The sequence below is a fragment of the Vitis vinifera genome, chromosome 10, assembly GCF_030704535.1.
Source record: "Vitis vinifera cultivar Pinot Noir 40024 chromosome 10, ASM3070453v1".
Classification (NCBI taxonomy): Eukaryota; Viridiplantae; Streptophyta; class Magnoliopsida; order Vitales; family Vitaceae; genus Vitis; species Vitis vinifera.
Genome location: NC_081814.1, coordinates 26813265 through 26838819, shown reverse-complemented (window position 1 = coordinate 26838819; position 25555 = coordinate 26813265). Strand labels below are relative to the sequence as shown.

General features: G+C 39.1%; 1 protein-coding gene across 3 annotated transcripts in view; it reads left to right on the top strand.

Annotated features, from left to right (window-relative positions):
* Positions 1 to 25555, top strand: part of LOC100254145 (uncharacterized) — a 66154-nt gene that overhangs the window by 22226 nt on the left and 18373 nt on the right. For all 3 annotated transcript variants that reach the window (XM_010657676.3, XM_002267855.4, XM_010657674.3), the window contains exons 4-7: positions 1664 to 2010; positions 10244 to 10535; positions 24151 to 24309; positions 25015 to 25380. In XM_010657676.3, coding sequence (XP_010655978.1) covers positions 1664 to 2010; positions 10244 to 10535; positions 24151 to 24309; positions 25015 to 25380 — 1164 coding nt within the window. The remainder of the gene's footprint in view (positions 1 to 1663; positions 2011 to 10243; positions 10536 to 24150; positions 24310 to 25014; positions 25381 to 25555) is intronic.

The following is a 25555-nucleotide window of genomic DNA, read 5'->3' as shown; positions in this document are numbered from 1 at the left end:
CATCAAAGATAGAACACCCACCCCTATTCAACTCAACATTACCTGTTTGAAAAGGTCGATCTCCGTTTGAAACTCTCACAATCACGGGGATCACTACATTTTCCTTTACCTCAACCTTAAGTCGAATCTTCGTCAAATATACTAGCTTTAAAGTTTGTTTGTCAATCTTGATAACCTTTCCCCAACCTTCTACCAAGTGAAATAGATACTTCTCCAATCACAGATGAAAAGGCAAATCCCCTTACCTCAATCCACCCCTTTTGGAACATCCTCGAGATAGTAGCATTTATGTTCAGATTCCATCTATGTACCTTGACTTCTATCTTTTCACTCACTATAATAAACCTCTTCTCATGTGAATAAATTGCTAGGTCAGTAGACTCCACAAAGAAAATCCTTGGTTCTTGGAAATAGGAGTAATGGTACTCACCCCTTTAATTCCCACATCTTTTGCTAAAGCTCTGCATATTGCTATTATGCTTACACCTGCTATTGAAGGTTCATAGACCACTGCCCTGGGCCACGTTCCCACAGGTTCATAACCTTGTTTTTTTACCCTTCCCCAACCACCACACTAGTGAAACTGCGTTTTGGGGGGGGGGGGGGGGGGGGGTTCGAAATTGGCTTAACCTTCTCCAATGCTACTTTGTGAAATCTCCTATTGCCTACAAAGTGGGAAGGATATAACATCACAGCTGATAAGGCTTCTCACACTGCAATCCAACCCTAGCTTTTATATCCTTTTGGAATGACGACAAAAGTTGTTTTTTGGCTTGTCGTGAACTCAGTAATTTGAAAGCATCTACCATTACTAACACCTCCAAAAGATGAGCTCTTCTTCATCCTTTGTATTTATGGTTAAAACCTAGTGACCTATTCATCTTTGAAGCCTTCTTTAAATGGTTGAGCAACCATTCAATCTCTTCTTTCTCAAATCCCACCGAGAATGAAGCTCCTCAACTACATTCAGGCAAAGACAACCATGATCCTCCATTCTCCCCAACATCTATTGCCTTTTTGCGTCAATGCTAATCATGTTTATTCTCATAGATGTTTCTCAATGGCCAATGAAAATAAAATGCAAATCATAGAATAAAGGCATTGGCCGGAGCTTATGGACAAAAATCTTACTTTTCCTTTCTTTTAAATTAGCAGCATTAGAATAAGTATATTTGGACTCATACTTTTATTTATTGGTGAAGATCAGCTAAAGCTTTCTCAGGCCAGATACTAACCCCAGACAAATGTTGATGAATCTTTGAGTATCACCAGAAAGAGGAGCCCCTCCAGATAGCAAAAAGTGGATTTGACCACCCTGAACACAAGGAAGTTCCATACAAGGCTTTCTAGACCCCCAAGCCCCAAACCAACTGCCATTAACAGTGTCCCTTTTTACATCCATTTATTGATAAAATATGATTATCTCTTTTATTGATTAGTTATATGCTATTCCAAATAGGAGCATATATATATCTTCATTCATCTATTATCCTCTTGGTTGACTTATTTCTGTGCCTGCAAAGGTTCATGCATCCAAGTCCATCTTGCTCATAAAAAGGACTTAAGATCACATTCTTTCTTGTACTGCTGTCTGTTATGAGTAAAACTCCAATAGACCTTTCAGGATAGCTTCTTATATTCAGTGTGCTTTTGCTTTTAATAGGTCTGGCTGCATAAGTTGGGAACAGATCAATCAAGTGACTCCTGCCTTTATCATGAAAAGGACGATATGTTTTCTCTTGGTCTTCAAGCTTCTGAGAGCAAGCAATTTCTGTTTGTTGAATCTGGAAGTAAAAATACAGGATTCATTTTCTATCTTGACGTATCAAAACCTGAAGGTGGGCTTACAGTTTTGACACCTCGTTTAGATGGCATTGACACATCAGCCAGTCACCGTGGAAACCATTTTTACATTAAGCGCAGAAGCAACGAGTATTTTAATTCAGAAGTACTAGCTTGTCCACTGGATAATGTATCCACAATGACGGTTCTTATTCCACACAGGGAAAGGTACCCTCAAATTTCTATATTTTTCTAGTTGTCAATGACATTATTTTAGCACTTAGGTTGTACTTAGTCTTTCATTTTTGTGAGATACTGAAGCCTTTCTTGTTTAGTTTTATGTAACATGTGGTTTACATATCCTAGCATCAAGAGCCAGACTACATGTTTAGATCTCTATACTGGAGATCTAAGTGGGGAATATTCTATTTGAGTATGATGCTACAAGAATTGCAATTTTTACATCTCTATACTATTGATTCTCTGAAGGAGGTTAAAATGATGGAGGTATTTGTGTGTAAGAAATGGGAAGGTCTCATGGAATATACTTTCCCTTACAATCAGAATGATTAGGAGATTGAAGCAGTTGATTCTTTGTTGGGAAAATTGTGGGTTTTAGGTAAATTCTTTGGTTTTGTAAGTAGCGCACTGAATTGAACTTTCTCAATGAAATATTTTTACCCTAGTGGCAGCTTCTATGTGAAGTTGGTTTGCAGCAGAGGCTAAATCTTTTGAGCTTCTGGCTGAGGTAGAGGGAGGAAAGTTGAGAGGTTGCATTTGGGAGAGATGCAGAGGGGTCACATCCTAGATCAAGTTTGGAGATGCAAGCTTACGTTGTTTGTTGGGTGGAGTCGAAGCCTGCTGTAGGGAGAATGGAGATAGGAAGTGGGCCCTTGCCTGGGAGGAGAGGGGAAGGAAATATAGGCTGGAACGACGTTCAAACGAGGTTGGAAATTATTGTTCCAGAAGGGAAGGGACTGTTGGGGGGTTGGAACACCCTGGTGGAGAAATTTAGAGGTCTTGGAGTGGAACTTTATGGAGGGGCTAAGCCTCCAATCACCCTAGAAGCTCAGTAGAGGGAGAAGGGGGCGGTTTCAGGGTTGTTTTTGGAGTTTGCAAAGTTAGGAGATTCAATGTGATTGGAAGGGGGGCTAAAAGAGATGCAGGGAAGATTGCAACAGCTGAATCATTGCTTGGTGGGCTGGTGGGGCAATTCCTTGCCTCCTATTCTAGACTTGGATTTTCTTAGGAGTTGGGTGAATCTTTAGTGGCTCCCAAAGAGGAGACTGAGAATTGCAGTGTTAGGTAGAGGGCTGCTGCTATTTGAGTTCAAGACATTGTGGGAGGCTAAGCAAGTCCTTGCTGGAGGAAGAAGGTGGGTTTAGGAGAATTTCTTGTGTTTGGAGAAGTGGAGCCCGGAGGTGGGGTGTTTTTGGAAGGAATTTCATGCTAATGAGGCTTGGGTTAGGGTATTGGGTCTCCCTCTTCATCCGTGGAGCCATGAGGTGTTAAAAAGGATTTAGAGATGGCTGAGCTACAATGGGCCAGAATCTTGGTGAAGTTGGATGAAGTTTGCCTAGTTCAGCCCAGGTTGTGGTGGGGTCAATGTGTTTTTTTATTCTCTTGTGGTGGGAATTTCCGCCATGGTTTGTAAAGGTGGTGCCATCTCATGGGAACCATGTGAATTGTGTTACTGTGGCTAGGGAAGAAAGTGAGGGAAGTTCACATGCTACCTGCGGTGGAAGGTCAAAGGAAAGATCGGTGCAGGTGGAGGCATAGTGCGAGGTGTAGGACGTGTTGCCTCTGGGTGATCTTCTGAAGGATGGTGTAGCTTTTGCTGTTGCTTGTTTTGCAAGGATGCGGGCTGTGGGGACTGTGAAGGCTAGTGAGGAGGGGAGTTTATGGGGCAACGGTTTGACTAAGGGTAGTAACGTGTCTGTCGAAGCAATATGGGTGTATTGGGAAGTGGGTCAAATGATTTGGGAAGCGGGGTTGGTGGTGAGGGAAGTGGCTCGGGTGGGCTGGGTTATTTGGAAACCGAACTGTTGATTGGGCTAGACTCACTCAAGAAAGAGAGTAGGGAGAAAGGGGATTTTGGGCCTTATTGTTTGAAGGGCGTTGCAATGGACTTTGAGGGGGAAGGTGGAAAGGATTTTGGGCCTATCGAAGTGGGCCTTTAGGGGGGGGGTGGGGGGGATTTTTTTAATGACCCAAAGTCTTCAGTTGGGGTTCTTTTAGCTAAGGCTCCAGAAAGAGCTGAGTTGGGGATTGAAGGAGAGGAGTTGAGAGATGGTATCCTCAATGGGGCCTTGAGGGAACCAGTGGAGGCGATGACTCTAGAGGAGGTATTTAGGATGGCAGCCACCGGCAAAGCCCTCTTCTCGAGGAGTGTCGGGGCTTTTCTTCTACTTCTACTCTTTCTTTTTGTTTTAGCTGGGCCTTGGAGAAGGGTGGGTCTTTTGGCCTAGGAAGGGTGGAAGACGTCGATAGAGAAGAGAGTATGGTACCGCTGAGAGTGCAGATTCCGTTGAGGCTTTTGTTGACTAGGAGCGACTCGCAGGATTGGACGACCAGAGAGGAAGATTTTGTCCTTGATGGAAGTGGGCGAAAGGAGTGAAAGACTGGTGGTGGAGGGGCTATCGCAGGAAGTTGGGGGACTGGAGGAGGTTGGGAAGATAGCTGTCTGGCGAAGTTTAGCAAATTGCTTGGATTCCTGACAAAAGGATTTGAAGAGGAAATTCTGAATATGCTCCAAAGGATAAAGAACAGAAGAGAAAAGAGCAAAAAGAGAGTCCGCCCTGTGTCTACTAGGTTTGAACAGGAGTTGAAGAAACTTGAATGCTCGATCAATTATAACGGAGGAAAAAAAAAGGAACAGGCTGTATAAAGGAGGAGGGGACAAAGAGTCGTGCCTTACATGAAGTTGAAAATTTTGTTCTAGAATGTAAGAGGAGTGAATGATGTTTTTTATTTATTGGAAACGCCACAAAGATATATTAATATAAAAAAGAAGTACAAGAAGAAGGATGAGAAATCCTCCCACCAAAGACAACTAAATTACAGGAAAATACACATAAAACAAACGAACTCCCACTAAGGACCAATCCCTATGGAGTACACGCCGCTATCCAATCCAGTTGAATCACATTAAGGGGAATCCCCTTAAATGCCTTGGAGCAGAAAGCCCAAAGGGAAGCAAGGAAAACAATAGAGTCCTAAAGGAACTCTGAATTCCTTGCGTTTCTTTCCCACCACACAACCCGAATTAGAGTTATGCTCGCAGCTTGCCACAAAACTATCCCTCTCTTAGAATTACCGAAGCCTTTAAATTTGATGGTCATCATGTCATATATGCTCCTTAGGGGAACCCAATCCATCTTAGCTAATTGAAATAACCTGTGCCACAACCTAATCATCAAGGAACAATGAAGAAAAAGATGATCTGTTGATTCCCCGTGCTTCATGCACAGGATACAAATATCAGGACTAAGGGCTTTGTAGGGTCTTTTCACTTGTAACATATCATTAGTATTCACCTTCTTGTGTGCCACTAACTAGACAAATGACTTCACTTTGAAAGGAACTTGAGAATTCCACACGAACTTTGAAGGAAAGTTCTGAGGAGAACCAGAAGATTGAGATAATGCTAGAAAAAAGGATGACTGAAAAAAACCCTGAAGAGGATAATGGCCATAATCTGGCATCTGGGACCGAAGGAGAGAGATACAAATCAAGGAGTGAATGATGTCAATAAGAGGAAATTAATCAAGGCTTTAATTAGGTCTCAAATTGTGGATTTGGTGTGTTTGCAGGAGACTAAAATGCAAGAATTGTCTCTTGGGGTGGTGTGTAGCATAGGAGTGGGGAGATTTCTAGAGTGGGGTGCAGTGAATGCTAGGGGTGCGGCTGGAGGCGTGGTAGTTTTATGGGATTATAGAGTTCAGTTTTTTTTAATAACAACCATACTATACAAAGATTGACCTTTAGGGGGAGCAAATGGGACCAGAACATCAGTCGCAGAACTGGTTAATCTCATTACCAACACCAGTTTGGAGTATTCAAGAAAATGGGGAGAACTTGGAGAATTCCTTGGAGACCACGTACAATGATAGGACAGTGGAGATGCAAGTGTATGCTAGAAAACCTCAGGATCAATCTAGGTTGGTTGAAGGTCCTAATTTTTGAAAGCAAAACCAATCATCAACTTCAAATGAAGATATGGTTTCTATACCCCTTGAATCCAATAGTAATCCTTTTAGTACTGCTTTAATTTCTACTCCTCTCTTCGATACTGATCTTGATATTCCTATAACAATCCGTAAGGGTGTTAGGAGTTGCACCAAACACCCGATCTCAAATTTTATGTCTTAACATATGATTATAGGAACCTATAAGGCATTTACCTCTCATATAAATTCAGAGTTAATTCTAAGGAATGTTGAAGAAGCCCTTGCTAACTTGAAGTGGAAGCTATAAATGAGGATATAAATGCTCTAAAGAAGAATGAGTGTTGGGATATTGTTGATTTACCCAAAGGAAAACAGCCAATGGGATGCAAATGGGTTTTTTCACAAGGCGGATGGTTCTGTGGATAGATATAAGGTGTGACTTGTGGCAAAAGGTTACACACAAATCAATGGTATAGATTACTAAGAAACCTTTGCCCTTGTGGCAAAGATGAACTCTATCAGAATTCTGCTCTTTCTTGTGGCTAATTACAACTTGCCACTACAACGATTTGATGTAAAAAACGCCTTCTTACATGGAAATCTTGAGGAAAAGATACATGAACCTTCCATTGAGTTTTGGAGAGAATAATGGAAGGAAATGCAAACTAAAAAAAAATCCCTAAACGGCCTGAAACAATCACCTATAGCATGTTTGAAAGATTTGATCAATCGTTCTTGAAGTTTGGTTTTCATCAAAGTCAGGCAGGTCGTACTCTTTTCTTTAGAAGATCATCCATAGGGAAGTTGACCATACTAATCATCTATGTAGACAATATCATTATAACGGGTGATGACGGTGAGGAAATTTAGAAACTGAAGGTCAAACTGGCTAAAGAATTCGAAATCAATGATCTAGGTACTTTGCGTTATTTTTTGGGAATCAAAGTGACCAAGTCAAAAGAAGTAATTTATATATGGCAAAGGAAATCTGTCCAAGATCTTCTCAAGGAGAATATTACAGTACCTAAAAGCTTCTCTAGGAAAAAGATTGTTATTTTCTCAAAATGGTCATATGAATGTGGAAGCATATATAGATGTTGATTGAGGTGGATCCATGACTGATAGAAGATCCACCTTTGGCTATTGTACACTAGTTAGAAGTAACTTAGTAACCTAGAGGAGTAAAAAGCAACTTGTAGTAGCCAGATCAAGTGCAGAAGCTGGTGTGAGTTGATATGGATAAAGAACTTATTAAGGGAGTTGCATATAGAATCAAAGGATCCTATGAAGCTATATTATGATAATAAGGCAGCCATAAGCATTGCAAACAACCTAGTGTAACCTGATAGAACAAAACATATTGAGATAGACAGACACTTCATCAAAGAGAAAATTGCTAGTGGAATGATTTGTACTTCATTCATTTCTTTCAAGTTGTAACTAGCAGATGTCTTCACTAAAGGAGTTTTTAATTCAAGGTTCAACTCAATGATCAACAAGCTGGGAATGAAGGATATTTTTTAATTAGTTTGAGGGGAATTGTTGGAAATCAGTCACTGATCTCAAGGAAATCAGCCACTGATCTCAAGGAAATCAACCACTAATCTCAAGAAAATCAACCATTGAGCTCACCCTTGATTGATGGAAATCCTCCATTGGTTTCACCCTTAATTCCAGGGGTTAATTAGCTATCTTTGACTAGTCCAAGACCATTTTAGGAAGTTATTTTATTTAGTCAACTTTGTAATTAGGCTGACAAATATTCGTAGCACTAATTTTTTAGAAGATTATGCTTTTCCTTTTCTTAGATTATTTCTCCTGTATAAATATGTATACTCTACTGTCAATAAATAACAATTTCAATCGAATTCTAAACCGATATATATATATATATATATATATATGTCTGTCTTTTTTCTGTTTTCTTGTCATCCACCCAGTGATAGTCTCCTTTGGGCATATTTTCTTTCTTACAATGCATTAACTTTTGCATGTAATTCTGGAGAGGTCAGCTTCGTCCTAAATCCAGTTGTTGGTTTAAGTATGTGAAACTTTCATGAATTATGATCTTGAAGCAAATATAATGTTAATGTCCATGTTGTATGGTAAAGTGGACAATCATATCACAGCATGTCCAGATATCTTCTCTCTGCCCATGCATATTTTCACACCTGATTATATGAAAATGTCCAATTCAATGTTATCAACAAGGTGTCATCTAGGCAATGACTTCAAACAATGTGCTTAGGTAATGGGCAAGCCACTCTTTAAAGCTTAGGTGATGGAGTTATTCATAGATATTGTTGCCTTATTACGGATAGCTCCTCATATTCAAAATCAATATACATCATTGCGTTGGATACATTTTTTATAATGTTATCCCTTGGAAACTTAGAAAACTAAAGAACTAGAAGTTAAAATATATAAGCCATCCAATAGGAATGCCTATGAACCAAAGCATCCTCACTTAGACTTGCTTCTATTGTCCATTAACAACTTGCTAGTCAACTCATAAAGTGAATGTCCAGCAAATCCCTTGGTTAAAATGTCAACTAGGTGCCTATCTGTGGAGATGTATGGGATATAGATGAGATCACTGACTAATTTCTCCTTGATGAAATGTCGGTCCACCTTAACATGTTTCGTATGATCATATTGAATTGGATTATGAGCAATATTGATTGTTGATTTATTGTCACAATAGAGTTTCATAGTTCCTTCGCATTGAATTTTGATATCTTCAAGAATCATCTTTAATCATAACAACTCGCAAAGGATATTAGAAGTGAATCAATGGGATGAATTTGCCATGTGGTCTATTGCTCCTAAGTCAATCAAGGAGACTAATAGTTGAAGTTTATCATCATTTTATCGAGGAGAAACTGGCTAGTGGGTTGGTATGCCCCTCATGCATCCTCAGAAAGATAGTTGGTTGACATATTCACTAAGGAATTTGTAGGTGAACCATTTCAATCTATCACAAACAAGTTGGGAATGGAGAACATTTAGTGACCAGCTTAAGAGGGAGTATTGGTGCAGTGATTGTAAAATTCTCTTACTATCAGTAAAGCAGCTCTTTTTACCTTGTCCTTTGACGTTGGGGTTGTGGCACAAATTATTTAGATTAGCCAAGATGGATTAGGCTCCTTTGAGGAGTATTTGGGAAATGATGACCATCTCATATAAGGGATTGGGAAGCTCTAAGAGAGGCCTAGTACTGTGGCATACTGCTTGTCTTGCTTTGATTTGGGTTGTATGGCGGGAAAGAAATGTTAGGATTTTTTAGGACAAAGCAAGGACTTCAGAGGTTCTTTGGGATGCCATTCATTTCCTTGCTTTCTTTTAGGCCTCTAGCACCACAACTTTTAAAGGCATTCCCCTTAATGTGGTTCAACTTGATTGGTTATCAGTATGTAGTTCCAAGAGTGTGGGTTAGTAAGGAGAGATTGCTATTTGTATTTATCATATGATTTATGGTACACCACAGGTGTTTAGGTTTTCTTACTACCTTGGAGGTTCCATTTGTTTAGCTTTTGTTCGTGGGATGATTCCACATCCTTTGATTGTACTTCTTAAATCCTAATTTAATATATTACATTGTTGTTTCTCATAAAAAAATAAAATAAAAAATAATAAAAAAAATATAAAAAAAAGTTGTAAATTTTCTTACTTCTCACAAAGTTGGTCATAGATTAACCGTTAACATTCAAAGAGCAACAACTCCTTAATGAAGGATTATACAACATATATAGGTTAGGATATGATTTGAACCTGTTTCTCCTTTTGTACTGTTGACTTGATTTTTGTAATTAGGACTAATTTAGTTGCTGATTTATTTCCTATAATTAGTGGTTGATTTAGTGGAGTAATTCTAGGCCTAAAATAGAGTAATTTTCATTTTTTGCTTTTTCCCATTGTAAATATTATAAATAGTCCATAAATATATCCTGTGAATACACAAGTATATTCAGAGATCATTCTCTATTTTCAAAATCACCACCTTGTCTTTTGTCCTAGGCAATAGAAGCTCCTATTACCTTAAGTTCTCCTTCGCCTTTTACAATGTTGGTCCAATCATTCCATAAAAAAGGAAAATTTGTGCAACAGGCTGTTGCACTGATGCACTTTTTTATCATTGCTCCTGTGTAGCATGCAAGGTGGCCATTTGTCAAACCACTTTTGATGTAATTGAATTACACATTCTAGAATATATTACATAGACATGCAACATCTTTGGTGGTGGCATGTGTTTTAGTGACTAAAACCTTATTAAGTTTTTGGATTTTTTCCAGTGTAAAGATTCAGAAGATACAACTTTTCAGTGATCATCTTGTAGTGCATGAGCGTGAAAACGGTCTGCCCAAGGTAACTGTGTATCGCCTCCCAGCAGTTGGAGAACCACTTACAAGTCTTCAAGGTGGTCAGACTATTGATTTTCTTGATCCTGTATACACAGTGGATCCATCAGAATCACAATTCTCTTCCAGCATTTTGCGGTTTTCTTATAGCTCATTGAGGACTCCTCGCTCTGTATATGATTATGATATGAGAACGGGCATTTCTGTTTTGAAAAATATTGAAACAGTAAGTTATATGTATGGTTACTTTTGAAAAATTTACATTGCTCATTGTGTTTTAAGATAACAAATCTAGGTTGTTGTTAATTGTTTTGTTGGCTCTTGTTAATGAGAATATTCTCTTCTTGCTATCCTTGGATCTTTTTTTCCTTCTTATATGCATTCAAGTAAGTGCTCAGTTGTTAGAATGCATGCCTTCTTTTGTTTTCTCCAAGTGCATTATTGTTGAAAACATTACAGTCATTTTCCTTTGTTTTTGGCAAACATGATGGCTTTTGAAATGTTGGAATATGGTCCATACAAGGTTTAAACTCCCCTTGCTAGTTGGATTGACCTAGAGAAACAATTTTGCAAGTTGATTTCACATTTTATTAGAGATGTTAATAGGTTTTGTTGTGGTACATTAACTGTAGTCATGGTGTCCTGTGATGGTGAACAGGACTAAATGTTGTTTTGGTTGGATGTATGATGTGGGCCAGAGCCTTTAGACAATGTTTCCTAGACCTTTATGCCATAGCCTAGAATGTTAAGAGTTATTTATTTAGTTACTATTTCTCTTTCTTATTTAGTTATTATATTAGAATTATTCTCTTTCTTTTTAGGAGTAAGGGTAAGTTAGTCTTTATTGCCTTTTATTAAGTCTATTTAAACTCTAATGGTGTTGTATTTTTTTTTTCTGAAGAGTGTTCATAATAAGAAATCCTTTTTTTTTTTTTTTTCTTTGAATCTTTTTTGGATTTCACATAGAATAGGTCTAGAGTGTAGTTGTGGTTTCCAGATTACAGGGAGGGCATATAGGGCCTGATTTTTTCTAATCCTTGCTCTGTCAGACGGTTTCCAAACTGGGAACCGGAGTCTGTGGAGGTCTTTAGGATCATCTATGGGGTTAGAGGAGGGTTCAAATGCATTCAACTGAATCAGGCTAATGATGGCAAGTTATCAGTAAAATCCTATGTCAAGGATCTGGATGGTCTGCCAGGGAGGTCCAAGAGGGCTTCCCTAGGAAAAAGAGGAGAAGCATCTCTGAACAGAGTTTCCCCATGGGAATTTTATGGGAGTTTTTGCCTCTTTGAAATATTCCCAAAATATCACAAAAATTTTCATAGTTTTTCTCAAAAAGCCTGGATGTTCCACTGGAAAGAGTTTGAGATTTTTTCTGAGTCTTTGAAAGTTCCATGATTGGTTTGAGAACTTGATTGAAGAAGACCAGAATTTTAAATGCACAGCTCTGCGGATCCAATGTTTGGAGTTACTTTACTCCTTTTTGATTTATGGATTCTGTAATTAAGACAGATGTTCTTACATATGAGGTTTGACTCCATGGTGATTCATGTCTCGATTCAGCAGTCAATTTTCAAAACCACATGCCCTGCTTTAGCACCATGTCTCATTTGCCAGTGTAGAGCACATGATTTGTTGACTTTCCAATTTTCCTATGATACCGACATGAATGGAAGGTTCCTGTGGAATTTTTCTTGGTCAATCAAGAACAATGTTATACCTCAAGATAGCACTTTAGATGTATTAGTGTTTGCTTCTCACAAACTGGTAACTGCATGTGTGAGCACTTTGAAGAGTCCATTACCATTTGCTTCATTTTAATGTAGCTTTTAAGTTTTGGTACTCTCTTTTGATGGTGATGGGCCTGTCTGGGTGTTGTCAAAGAAAATAAGGACCCTGTTAAGGGGTGTGGCCTTGCCAGTGTGTGGACAATATGGAATGAAATAAATAAGAGTAAGAATTGATTCATAATAACTAATAACTAAGATTGCTTGGGGTTGGATAATCTATCAAATGCTGATTAAGTGTGGATGATACAGGTTGTTTAAGGAGAGAGATTCATTGGTGGGGCCTTATCAGTGAATGTTATTGAAACCTAGCCCTATATAGTATTGGAGTGTGGGACCTACAGGGTTCTAGCTACCTAGGGGCAAGATCTGGTTTTTTGGTTGGTGCTGGAGTAGGTACCTCTGACAGAGCATTTGGCACTGTTTGCTAAAGGGAAGCAGCAACTTAGATAGGAGCCCATTCTAGGATTCATTTTGGGGGACCATCTTAATCAAAATGGTTATCTATGCTATGTTACAAGACTGCTGAAAGAAATAAGAGTTGTTGGGTTGTGTTAAAATGGGTTAGAAAATTGGATAGCAAAATAGTTTGTACAAGGAATTTATTGAGTCAGTATTATGATGAGCTCATCAGATCCGATCATCTTAGAGATTAAAGACTTTTTCGAGTTTGATGCACATAAAATATTTCATGACAGGACTTCCATACCGCTTTCGGATGGGTAATTGACACAAAATATGAGATGAAAAATAATAAGTTCTTTCTATTAGATTGACTATACACACAATTTCTATAGGAGATTACAAGAGAAGAAATAGGAAACAAGAGACGTAATAGGAAACTAACTTATTCCTAAATCATAAAACTATCTATTTACAGAAATAGGAAACTAACATAATAGGAAAATGATTCTCCTATTCTATTTACAGCTCAACACTCCCCCTCAAGTTAAGGAATAGATGTCTTCCATTCCCAACTTGAATACAAGATTGTGAAACATTGAACTGTTCAGCCCTTTTGTTAGGATATTAGTTAATTGATGTTCTGATGGAACATAGGACATACACACTACTCCTTCCTCTAATTTTTCTTTGATGAAATGTCTATCAATCTCAATATGTTTTGTCCTATCGTGTTGTACAGGGTTATGAACAATATTGATAGTTGACTTGTTGTCACAATAGAGCTTCATAGGACCATCCCACTTGATTCTCAAATCATCTAGTATAATCTTCAGCCAAAGTAGTTCACACAACCCTTGAGCAATGACCCTAAACTCTGATTTTGCAGTCAACCTTGCTACCACATTCTGCTTTTTATTTCTCCATGTTACCAGATTACCTCCAAAAAAAGTACAATACCCTTTAGTTGATCTTCGATCCACTAGGGAACCTTTATAGTTAGCGTCGGTGTATGCTTTTAGAGCAAGAGTATTGTTCTTCTTGAACAAAATTCCTTTCCCGGGGTTGCTTTTCAAGTAATGCAGCACCCTGTAAGTAGCTTGAATATGAGGTTCTCTTGGATCATGCATGAATTGATTGATCACGCTCACCGAGTAGGCGATGTCTGGCCGATTCTGAGCAAGGTATATGAGCCTACCAACCAGCCTCTGGTACATTCTTTTATCCACCACTGGTTCTTCTTTAGCTTCTCCCAACTTATGGTTTGGATCTAATGGGGTAGAGACTGGTTTATACCCAATCTTCTCTGTTTCTGCTAATAAATCAGTCACATACTTTTGTTGAGAGATGAAGATCCCTTGTGTGGAATATGCCACCTCAATATCGAGGAAGTACTTCAGTTTCCCTAGTTCCTTTATCTCAAATTCTGTTGTTAATCTCTGCTTCACTTCATGCTTTTCTCTCTCATCATTTCAAGTCACTATGATGTCGTCAACATAGACTAGAAGAGTAGTTACTCCCCCTGCAGCCGAGTGCTTAATGAAGAGAGTGTAGTCACCTTGGCTTTGTTTGTACCCAAACTCTTTCATGACTTTTGCAAATATCCCAAACCAAGCCCTAGGAGATTGTTTTAACCCATAAAGGGCCTTTTTCAGCTTGCACACCTTGTTACCTGTGTTTCCCTCAAATCCTGGTGGGATGTTCATATAAATCCCTTCATCTAAATCACCATGAAGAAATGCATTCTTAACATCATATTGTAGGAGTTGCCAATTGTAGTGGGTAGCTAGTGACAATAGGATTCTTATAGTATTCATTTTTGCAACTGGAGCAAAAGTCTCCTAATAATCAACTCCATAAGTTTGAGTGTACCCTTTGGCTACCAATCTTGCTTTATATCTCTCAAGAGATCCGTCGGCCTTATATTTCAGCGTGAAAATCCACTTGCAATCAACAATGTTTTTCCCTTTCGGTCTTTCAACAATCTCCCATGTTTTATTCTAATCTAATGCACTCATCTCCTCTCTCATAGCATCCTTCCATTCCTTTTTTGTCAATGCCTCAGTAACAGTGTTAGGGATGATAGTGGTGTTTAGACTCACAATAAAATTCTTGTGGGCTGGTGATAGGTGCTTAAGAGACACATAATGTGATAGTGGATAGAGTGGTCGGTTAGTGCATTCTCTAGTGCCTTTTCTAACAGCAATGAGAAGGTCTAGTTCTAGGTTATCTGTTGAGTCAATGGAAGTTTCACTAGGTTGTGTATATAAAGGTGGGTCTGATCTTACCGTGATTTCATTCCTAGGGTCTGAGTTGGATTCTTGGACTTGCTTTTGTTCTAGAATGGCCTTTTCCCTTAAATACACCTTAGGAAATTGTGGAAAATTGTGAGTGACACTGGCTGGAATAGGGGATGACACAGGTTTAGTGGTAAAATTGGGTGACTCAAGTGTGATTGACTCGGATGACTCAAGTTAGGATGACTCAAGTTCTTCATCACCATGGGTTGAGACATGAGGAATATCAAGAGGTTCAAAAGACTCACAAGGACTATCTTCCATCATTGAAATCTCCCACTGAAGAGAGGACTTGGGGAAAAAAGGTTTATTTTCTGTGAAGGTGACATCTGCAGAGATGTAAAATTTTATGGTTGAGGGATTGTAACAGTTGTATCCTTTTTTAGTGGATGAGTAACCAAGGAAGACATATTTTATGGCTCGGGGGTCTAGCTTGTCTCTATGTTGGCTATGGACATGAACAAATGTAGTGCACCCAAATACCCTAGGAGTGAGCTCATTTGAGGTTCTAAAGTGTGGATAGAAACTCTTAAGTATCTTTATGGGGCTTTTGTTGTCTAACACTCGTGAGGGAATTCTATTTATCATGTATGTGGCAGTAAGAACAACTTCCCCCCAATAGGACTTAGGAACATTCCCTTGAAAGAGTAAGGCTCGGGTTGTGTTGAGTAAATGCCCATTTTTCCTCTCGGCTACCCCATTTTGTTGGGGTGTGTTAACACATGATAAGTCATGGAGAATGCCCTGTGATTGAAAATAGGGTGACAAAATCTGGTTGAAGTAATCTCTAGCATTGTCTGTCCTAAAACTCTTTATTTTAACCCCAAATTGGTTTTGAACCATTAAGTGGAAATTAGGTATAACAATGCTAACATCAGATTTTTGTTTAAGAAGAAAGATCCATGTAACCCGAGTGCAGTCATCAATTAAGGATACAAACCAACGAGCCCCACAAACATTAGGTATAGTCGAAGGACCCCATATGTCACTATGAATCAAATAAAAAGGATGAGAACTTCTTTTATTGCTAATAGGAAAAGATACACTAGTATGTTTTGCCAATTCACAAGTTTCGTAATGAAACTTAGAAATATCTAATCTGAAACAGATGAGGAAACATGACCTTTAAAACCCTAAAAGATGGATGACCTAGACATAGGTGATACAACCAAATGGTATCTTTATTTGAGGAACTGAGAAAAGACAACGACAAATAATTACTAGTTTTCTGAGATGATTCAAGGTGGTAAAGACCGCTCCTTTCCTTAGCAAGTCCAATCCTCCTCCCCGAGCCTTGTTCCTGAAAAACACAATAAGAAGGGAAAAAAATAGCATAACATTTAAGATCATGGGTAAGCTTTTGAATGGAAATAAGGTTGGTCGACAATTTTGGTACATGGAGGACATTTTTAAGAATAAGGGTAGGTGTGATGTATATGTTTCCGAAACCTACAACGGTAGCTAAAGAGCCATTGACCACTGTAATTTTCTTGTTACTTGGGCTTGGGGTATAAGTATGGAAAAGTTGAGATTTGGAGGTCATATGGTTTGTGGCACTGGAGTCTATTATTCAAGAGTCATCATAAACCCTATGTGAGACATTTATGCAAAAAGAGAGTGAAAGTGTACCTAAGAGAGCCAAAGAACAAGTTCCAATAGGTTTGTCAAGGGATCCTAACAAGCTTCTCAACTTCTCCGTTTCTTCACTATTGAACAAGTTCTAGTAGGTTTGTAAAGAACACGTGAATAAATAAAAAAAATCCAACTATGAAGACCAGAAAAATGGCAATGAAGGCCAGAATGATGCCTAGGTCTTAAAAACCTACAGCTCTGATACCATGACACGAAATATGGGATGAAAAATAATAAGTTTTGTAAAAGATGATTCGAAATTAGTCGGTTGTAGTGGAGAGAAAGGTTTTCCAGGTGAAGTCTGAAGATTGCAATGGAGGAACGTGGATATCAATAATAGAGAGAAGTCGAGGTTTTGTGGTTTCTTTAGGTTTTGGAGAGAAGGAGACGGGTTGGTTAGTGGAGCAGTTAGAGAAAGCTGTGGATTTGGAGGCTTCCAAGGGTTTCATTCGAAAAATGAGGGGCAAGACTAGGGCTCATCTGATGGAGATATGTTTTAATAGTAGAGGGAGATATATGAAAATCACAGAATACGTTGCAAAGAGAAAACCTTTGGTTTTAGTTGTTCCAAGAGGTGTTAATGGCTGTGGGTGGGAAAATCTTAGGAAGGTGATTGTTTCAGTCTAAGAGTTCTCTGTTCAAGCTGAAAGAGATTTGAAGGAGAAGCAAAAAAAGCCTCAAGAAAGCAAAGGAATGTACAGAGGTGAGAGGTCCTATGCTGATGTGGTGGCAGAGAAAGGAACTAGGAATGGTGCAGAGATGCCAGTTGGAAAATGGGCAAGAGCTGTAGTTTGTGAAAGCAAAGGAAAAATACGAGACTGGTGTGAGGTTGGAAAAGCTATAGCGAGAAGGGTGGGGATGAAAGGAATGGTGTCTGTAACACCCATTTCTGCTTACAAAGGGTGTTTTTTTGTGGAATTTGCAAGGAAAGCTCAGTGGATACAAGATCAAGGGAGCTTCACAGCGAGAGGAGAGGTTATTGCTCTGAAGAAATGGTCGCCAAAAGAGAACTCAATCGTTAATGGAAAATTTAGACGGGGGTGGTTGGAACTAAGAGGTCTCCCTTTCCACCTGTGGGATGAGGTGCAGTTGAGACACATTTTGCAGCAGTGGGGGAGGGTAACAAAGGTGGCGAGGAAATCATTGAAGCTCGTTGATTTGACGAAGGTAACATTGTGGGTGGAGATGTTTCCAAATGTTGTGCTTCCAACGCTATTAGAGGTAGAAGATGGAGATTGGACATACATGGTTGCAGTTACAGTCACCAAAGAAGATGACGGAGAAGATGACAGAGAAGACTCTATTAGGCCTGAGTCGAATCGCAGCAAGGACGAGCTGAGGTCAGCCAGGGGTTGCGTCTTTCAGAAGCCACAGAACATTGAGGGGCTACGAGCTATTGACAGGACCATTGAGTGCCATAGCTGGATGCCTCGTCATCGTTCCCATTTTCGTTCTTCAGATTCAAAATCGGCTAAGGGGGAGAAAGGAAAGGGAAGGTGGATGTTGGGCCCAACGGCGGGAAGCAACATCGGGCCAACACCAGACGCCTTTGAAGCCCGTTTTGATTGGGCCCAATTTGGGGCGAAAGATTTTGGGCCCCTAGTGGGTCTAGCCCATAAAGGATCCTATAATGGCGGCCCAGATGCATCTTCGTCTTCAAAGCTCCTAAGACCAGGGTTCACTGCAAAGAATAAAATGCCGAAAGATCATCTTCAAGTGTCGTCAATGCCGAAAGGATCCTCAGTCTCCGTAAGGCGCAGAGCAAGAAGTGGGCCGCCGAGATTTGAGAAGGCGTCTTCTACCCCGAAGTGAAACTTAGAAGGAGGTGGCTCACTGGAGACAAATCGAGACACTTCTCGGGGCAAATCTCACTCCAGGAAGAGCAATCTCTCCACTGATTTTGAAACATCCAAAGTTTCTACCGGCGAGACAGAGGGAGAAGAGGGGATTCTGCAATGCAAATTGATCAATGAGGTGCGTACTCCTTTCTCAGTTGTATCTGAGCAAGATCTTCCTCTGTCTGGGGCTTTTGAGCCAAATTTTATTCCCGAAACCTCAGTTTCTTTGGTTCACCCTTCTCGTCGTCAATCTTTTTCTTCGATTCCGTCGGAGTCAAGCTACGCCGTTCAGCGTGGTTCCATTTTTATCTCTCCTGTGGTGAATAACAACCATCGTGGTGGTGCGTCCTGTTTGGAAGGTGTGGTGGTTCCCCTAGAAACCTCTAACTGAAAATTTAAAGACCGGCCTCTCCTTAGGGAAACTCTCAGTAACCCTGAGGTGCGTGGTGTCTCAGGTGAGGCTTCGTTCCCAGTGCTAGAACCTTCCACCCTCCCGTTGGAAGGTTTTTAGGTTGAGGGGCTTACGCCTCGGAAGATGGTCAAGGTTCAGTCGGTTCTGGAGAGTTTGAGGGTTAGAATTGTCAGGGATAACGGAAAAGGTGTGGAAGGAGAGAACAAGAGTGCTCTCTCTACGGACAAGGTTTATTCCAAAAGAAAGAAGAAAAATGACTCTAGAACTTGAGGAGAGGATTAGTTCTGGGTGTGGGTTGTGTCGGGTTGTTTTTGTTTTCATGAAGATCTTAAGTTGGAATACAAGAGGTTTAGGATCTAGGAAGAAAAGGAGGACTGTGAGAAGGTTTTTAAGTACTCAAAACCCAGATGTGGTGATGCTTCAGGAAACAAAGCGTGAAATTTGGGATAGGAGGTTTGTGAGTAGTGTTTGGAAAGGTAAAAGTCTGGATTGGGTTGCTCTTCCTGCTTGTGGGGCGTCGGGGGGGATTGTGATCTTGTGGGATTCAATTAAGTTCAAGTGTTCAGAGAAGGTGTTAGGATCTTTCTCTGTTACTGTAAAATTGAACTCTGATGAGGAAGGGTTTTTTTGGTTAACCTCAGTGTATGGCCCGAATAAGGCAGTGTGGAGAAAGGACTTTTGGATGGAGCTTCAAGACCTGCATGGTCTGACTTCCCCAAGGTGGTGCGTAGGAGGGGATTTTAATGTGATCAAGAGGATGTCTGAGAGGATGGGTGACTCTAGGTTAACAGTCAACATGAGGTGTTTTGACGAGTTTATAAAGGAAAGTGGTTTGTTGGATCCCCCTCTTAGGAATGCGGCTTTTACATGGTCAAACATGCAAGTCGATCCTATTTGCAAGAGATTAGATAGGTTTTTGTTCTCTTCTGAGTGGGATTCTTTTTTCTCTCAAAGTATTCAAGAGGCCCTTCCTAGATGGACCTCTGACCATAGCCTAATTTGTTTGGAAACTAATCCTTTAAAATGGGGACCGACTCCTTTTAGGTTTGAGAATATGTGGTTGCTCCATCCTGAGTTTAAAGAGAAGTTTAGAGATTGGTGGCAAGAGTGTACGGTTGAAGGTTGGGAAGGTCACAAGTTTATGAGGAAACTAAAGTTTATTAAATCAAAGTTGAAAGAGTGGAATATAGTGGTCTTTGGAGATTTAAGAGAGAGGAAAAAGCGCATTCTTACGGACTTAGGCAGAATTGATCGAATTGAACAAGAAGGGAATTTAAATCTTGATCTGGTTTCGGAAAGGACCCTAAGAAGGAAGGAGCTAGAGGATTTGTTATTGAAGGAAGAGGTGCAATGGAGACAAAAATCTAGGGTTAAGTGGATTAAAGAAGGGGATTGCAACTCTAAGTTTTTTCACAGAGTGGCCACTGGAAGAAGAAGCAGGAAGTTCATAAAGTCTCTGATTTCTGAGAGGGGGGAGACTTTAAATAACATTGAGATTATTTCTGAGGAGATTGTAAATTTCTTTGGGAATCTCTATTCCAAACCCGAAGGTGACTCTTGGAAGATTGAAGAGATTGATTGGGCCCTTATTTCTGAAAAGAGTGCAATTTGGTTGGATAGACCGTTTTCTGAAGAGGAGGTTCGAATGGCAGTTTTCCAATTGAATAAGGAAAAGGCCCTGAGCCCTGATGGCTTTACTATAGCAGTTTATCAAGAGTGTTGGGATGTGATAAAAGAGGATCTAATGAGGGTGTTTTTTGAGTTCCACACTAAGGGGGTAATAAATCAAAGTACAAATGCGACATTCATTGCTATGGTGCCTAAGAAAAGCCAAACTTTTAAAATCTCAGATTATAGACCTATTAGTTTGGTTACAAGTTTATATAAGATAATTGCTAAGGTCTTATCAGGGCGTTTACGCAAAGTTCTACATGAAACAATCTTTGGCTCTCAAGGAGCCTTTGTGGAAGGGAGACAAATTTTGGATGCTGTATTGATAGCCAATGAAGTGGTGGATGAGAAAAAAAGGTCAAGGGAGGAAGGGGTAGTCTTCAAAATTGATTTTGAGAAGACCTATGATCATGTGGATTGGGGCTTTTTAGATCATGTGCTTCAAAGGAAGGGGTTCAGCCAGAAATGGAGATCTTGGATGAGGGGCTGTTTATCTTCTTCTAGTTTTGCAATCCTAGTTAATGGGAATGCAAAGGGTTGGGTTAAGGCCTTTAGAGGTTTGAGACAGGGAGATCCTCTTTCTCCTTTCCTTTTTACTCTAGTAGCAGATGTTCTAAGTAGGTTGATGATTAGAGCTGAGGAAACTGGGATAACTGAGGGTTTCCTTGTGGGGAGGGATAGGACTAGAGTGTCCTTGTTACAGTTTGCTGATGATACCATATTTTTCTCTAAAGCCTCTTTGGACCTTCTTCAAAACCTTAAGATTATCCTTTTGGTTTTTGGGCAAGTATCTGGTTTAAAAATCAACTTAGAAAAAAGCACCATTTCAGGTATTAACACTGGGCAGGAGGTGTTGTCTAGTTTGGCTTTGGTTGTGGAGTGTAGAGTGTCAGAGTGGCCTTTGTCTTATTTAGGCCTTCCTTTGAGAGGGAACCCAAAGACAATAGGCTTTTGGGATCCAGTGGTTGAGAGAATTTCGAGGAGGCTGGATGGGTGGAAAAAGGCCTATTTGTCTTTGGGAGGGAGGATTACTTTAATTCAGTCTTGTCTGTCTCACATCCCTAGCTACTTCCTCTCCCTCTTCAAAATCCCTGTATCTATAGCTTCAAAGATTGAGAAGATGCAAAGGGATTTTCTTTGGTTTGGGGCCGGGGAAGGGAAGAAAGATCACCTAATCAGATGAGAGGTTGTTAGTAGACCAAAGGAGATGGGAGGTTTGGGCTTTGGGAAGACTTCTATGAGAAATATTGCCCTCTTAGGGAAATGGCTCTGGAGGTTCCCTAGAGAAAGGAGCGATCTTTGGCATAAGGTTATTGCGAGTATATATGGGACACATCCTAATGGATGGGACGCCAACATGGTGGTTAGATGGTCTCACAGATGTCCTTGGAAGGCTATTGCTCAAGTTTTCCAGGAGTTCTCCCCTTTTGTCCGCCTAGTGGTGGGCAATGGGGAGAGAATTCGGTTTTGGGAAGATCTTTGGTGGGGAAACCAAACTTTGTGTTCTCAATTTGCTGATCTCTACAGAGTTATTTCTGTGAAAAACCTCACTGTCTCAAATGTCCTTGACAATTCCTTACCATTGTCTTGGAATTTTAACTTTCGCCGTAATCTAACAGATTCAAAAATTGATCTCCTTCAGAGATTAATGTCCTCCCTTAATTTTGTGCTTCTTTCCCCTTCTTCATCAGACTCAAGAGTGTGGTCTTTGTCTTCGTCAGGCTCGTTTTCAGTGAAATCTTTTTTCTATGCCTTGTCAAAAGTTTCAAATCCTTTAATGTTCCTTCCAGCCAAGTTTTTATGGAGCTCAAAAGTCCCTTCAAAGGTTAAGGCCCTCGCTTGGTTAGTAGCACATGGGAAGATAAACACTAATGACAAGTTGCAATTGAGAAGACCCTACAAAGCCCTCTATCCTCAATGATGCATTCTTTGCAAAGGAAATGGAGAGTCGATTGACCACCTTTTTCTTCATTGTCCCATTACCATTGGACTTTGGCACAGGTTGTTCAATCTAGTAGGTTTGATTTGGGTCCCTCCAAGGAGCCTTGAGGACATGTTGGTTATTTCTTTTAAAGGCTTGGGAAACTCATTAAGAGGCAAGACACTTTGGCAAATTGCTTGCCTTACTTTGATTTGGATGGTGTGGCAAGAAAGAAACAAAAGGATCTTTGAGGATAAAGGGAGAACGGAAGAGATGGTTTGGGATTTGATCCGGTTTTATTCTTCTCTATGGGCTTCTTGTATTGAAGCTTTTAGAGGAGTTCCTCTAAGCATTCTACAACTCAATTGGATTGGGGTTTGCGTCTCAAGAGTTTGAAGATTGATGGGGTTTCTTTTGTTTTTAGAGTTCTATTGTTGGGTGTTTTTCCTTGGTATTTGTGTAGGAAGGACCTCTTATCCTTCCCTTGGTTTTTTTCTCTTTCTATTGTCTCTTTTTTCTCTCTTGTATTTGTTCTTTTATTAATATAATTTTCTTCGTTTCTGATAAAAAAATAAAAATAATAGTAATAATAATAATAAGTTTTGTCTATTAGATTGACTATACACACAGTTTGTATAGGAGATTACAAGAAAAGAAATAGGAAACAAGAGACATAATAAGAAACTAACTTATTCCTAAATCATAAAACTATCTATTTACAGAAATAGGAAACTAATAAAACTATCTATTTATAGAAATAGGAAACTAACATAATAGGAAAATAATTCTCCTATTCTATTTACAACTCAACAGTAATTGTTTTAAAGACCTTAGTTTTTATTGGATAGGTTTTCAGGAAATTGTTAAGTATAAAATGCAATTTTTTATTTTTTTTTGTCGAAACTGCACCAGACCCACAAGAAGAGTATTCTTGGTTCGGTTTGGATAAGTCTGGATCCAAGAGATCCAGGTTTTCAAAATTTCAGCTGTCTTTATTAGATAAGCCCATTCACTTTGTTTCTTTAGTTAGTGTAAAATCATATTTTTTCATCAGAATCCTCACCTCTGCATTTAAACATCTATTTTTAATTCCCAGAGAATTTTTCCACAAAGAACCCTTGTTTTTCCATGAAAAGGCCTTTCAAGTGATTTTTTCAGTTTGGGAAACCCCTGGATGTATTCAACTTATTCTGTATGATGTTACTTTTTTTGATCCAGATCCAGTGGGTTGTTGGATTGGAAAGTGCTGGGCCTTGGAGGAGTTTATCTGTGTTTGGTATGAGTAGTTGTACATGGAAGTCAGTAAATTTGCAAGGTAACCTAATCAAGGATATGTGGCATTGGGCTGCATATAGATTTTCCTGTGTTTTCATTTTGTATGGCGTAGGTATTCTCAATCCTTTGGGAAAATGCTTTGGGCAAATACAACCTTGGAATAACTCTATAGGAACCTCTTGCCACCATAGCTTGGAACCTGTTTGGCGCTCTTAATGATAATTATTTGAAAGAGAAAAAGGATTAATTTCAAGATGAGTTTGGAATCTGCTGTTCTTTGTAACAAAATGACCAATTTAAATTGAACAGGACCATGTCCATCTCAAAAATGCATTTACTTCATTTATTTCTAGGCTAGAAATGACTATGTAAATAATGGGTTGATATAATAATAATAATTGAAATTCTTGCTTTCCACTTGCACAACTAAAAAAAAAACACTTGGTGTTCATAATCAAGTGTATTTTTCAGTTGTTTCAGTTACTTCTCTAAATCCTCTATTAACTTTATTTGTCTAGCCAAGAATTTGTTCTATTTTTTCTTTCTTTTCTGTGAGCTAAAATATGTATATCTCATCTCAGTTTTTCTTTCCACTCTTTTGCTCAGGTTTTGGGGGATTTTGATGCATCAAAATATATAACTGAAAGGAAATGGGCGAATGCTTCAGATGGCACTCAAATTCCTCTATCAATTGTTTACCGAAAGGATCTTGTGAAACTTGATGGATCTGATCCATTACTTCTTTATGGCTATGGTTCATATGAGGTAACTTGTAATTTTGTGGATTAATTAACTTGCTTCTACTTGTGCCAAGAGGATTTACTACCCTGTTCCTCGAGATAAATCATTTTTTGGAGAAAATAAATAAATAAATAAATAATAATAAAAACGAAACTAATGTTTCTTTAATTTTCAAGTGTTTTAGTGTTTCCAAAGATCAAAATTACTGCTTTAAGATTATATATATATTTCTATATATATATATATATGTACGCATTAGCATGTCACATTTTTGCAATTTCTTATCTAGAGAAGGAATTAACCATTCCACCCTGGTTTCTCATACCTATGGCTAAATTATTATTTTTGAGGAATACTTTACTTATTTTTGGCATAATATATCTCTGCTTCTGTCCATTCTCTTGTGCGTCTCCTATTCGGGTGCTTCAACAACCTAAAAGGGTTCAGCTTCCTTGGTCACATTCTTTGAGCACTTTTGTCCATCCTTTCTTATACAACTGTTGCCATATCAGAAAGGGTTTTCAGTTGTCAGAAAATATATTGATAAACTAGTAAATGCGATAATTGGACAAAACATTTCCATAATTGTTTCATGTTAATATCCCTTGTTAAGCATGTCTATAAATTGGTGTAGTGGCATTAAGTGTGGTTTTTTGGTTGTTTATCACCTGTATTTCATGATTTATATTTTAAGTATGTTAGAGCTGCAGAATCTTGTGTTGCCAACAGATTTGCATAGATCCAAGTTTCAAAGCTTCAAGGCTCTCTCTATTAGATCGGGGTTTTATATTTGCAATAGCACACATTCGTGGTGGTGGTGAAATGGGGAGGCAGTGGTATGAGAATGGGAAGTTGTTGAAGAAGAGAAATACATTTACAGATTTTATTGCTTGTGCTGAGTATCTAATAGAGATGAAGTTCTGTTCAAAGGAAAAATTGTGCATTCAGGGAGGAAGTGCAGGAGGGTTGCTTATCGGTGCTGTTCTTAACATGCGGCCAGATTTATTCAAGGCTGCTGTTACTAGAGTACCTTTTGTCGATGTGGTGACAACAATGCTGGATCCAAGCATCCCTCTTACAACTTCTGAATGGGAGGTCAGTTTTCAACCTAGTAATTTCTTTTAATTATTAAATTACATATTAATTCTAATAACAGTTCAGATCTGGATTTTGGTACCTGGGCAAGGAATTGAATCACTAATTGACAATTCAGGGAGGTTGATGCCCAACTTTGATATATTGGAGGGTAGTACAGTTGGTCTATATTGTC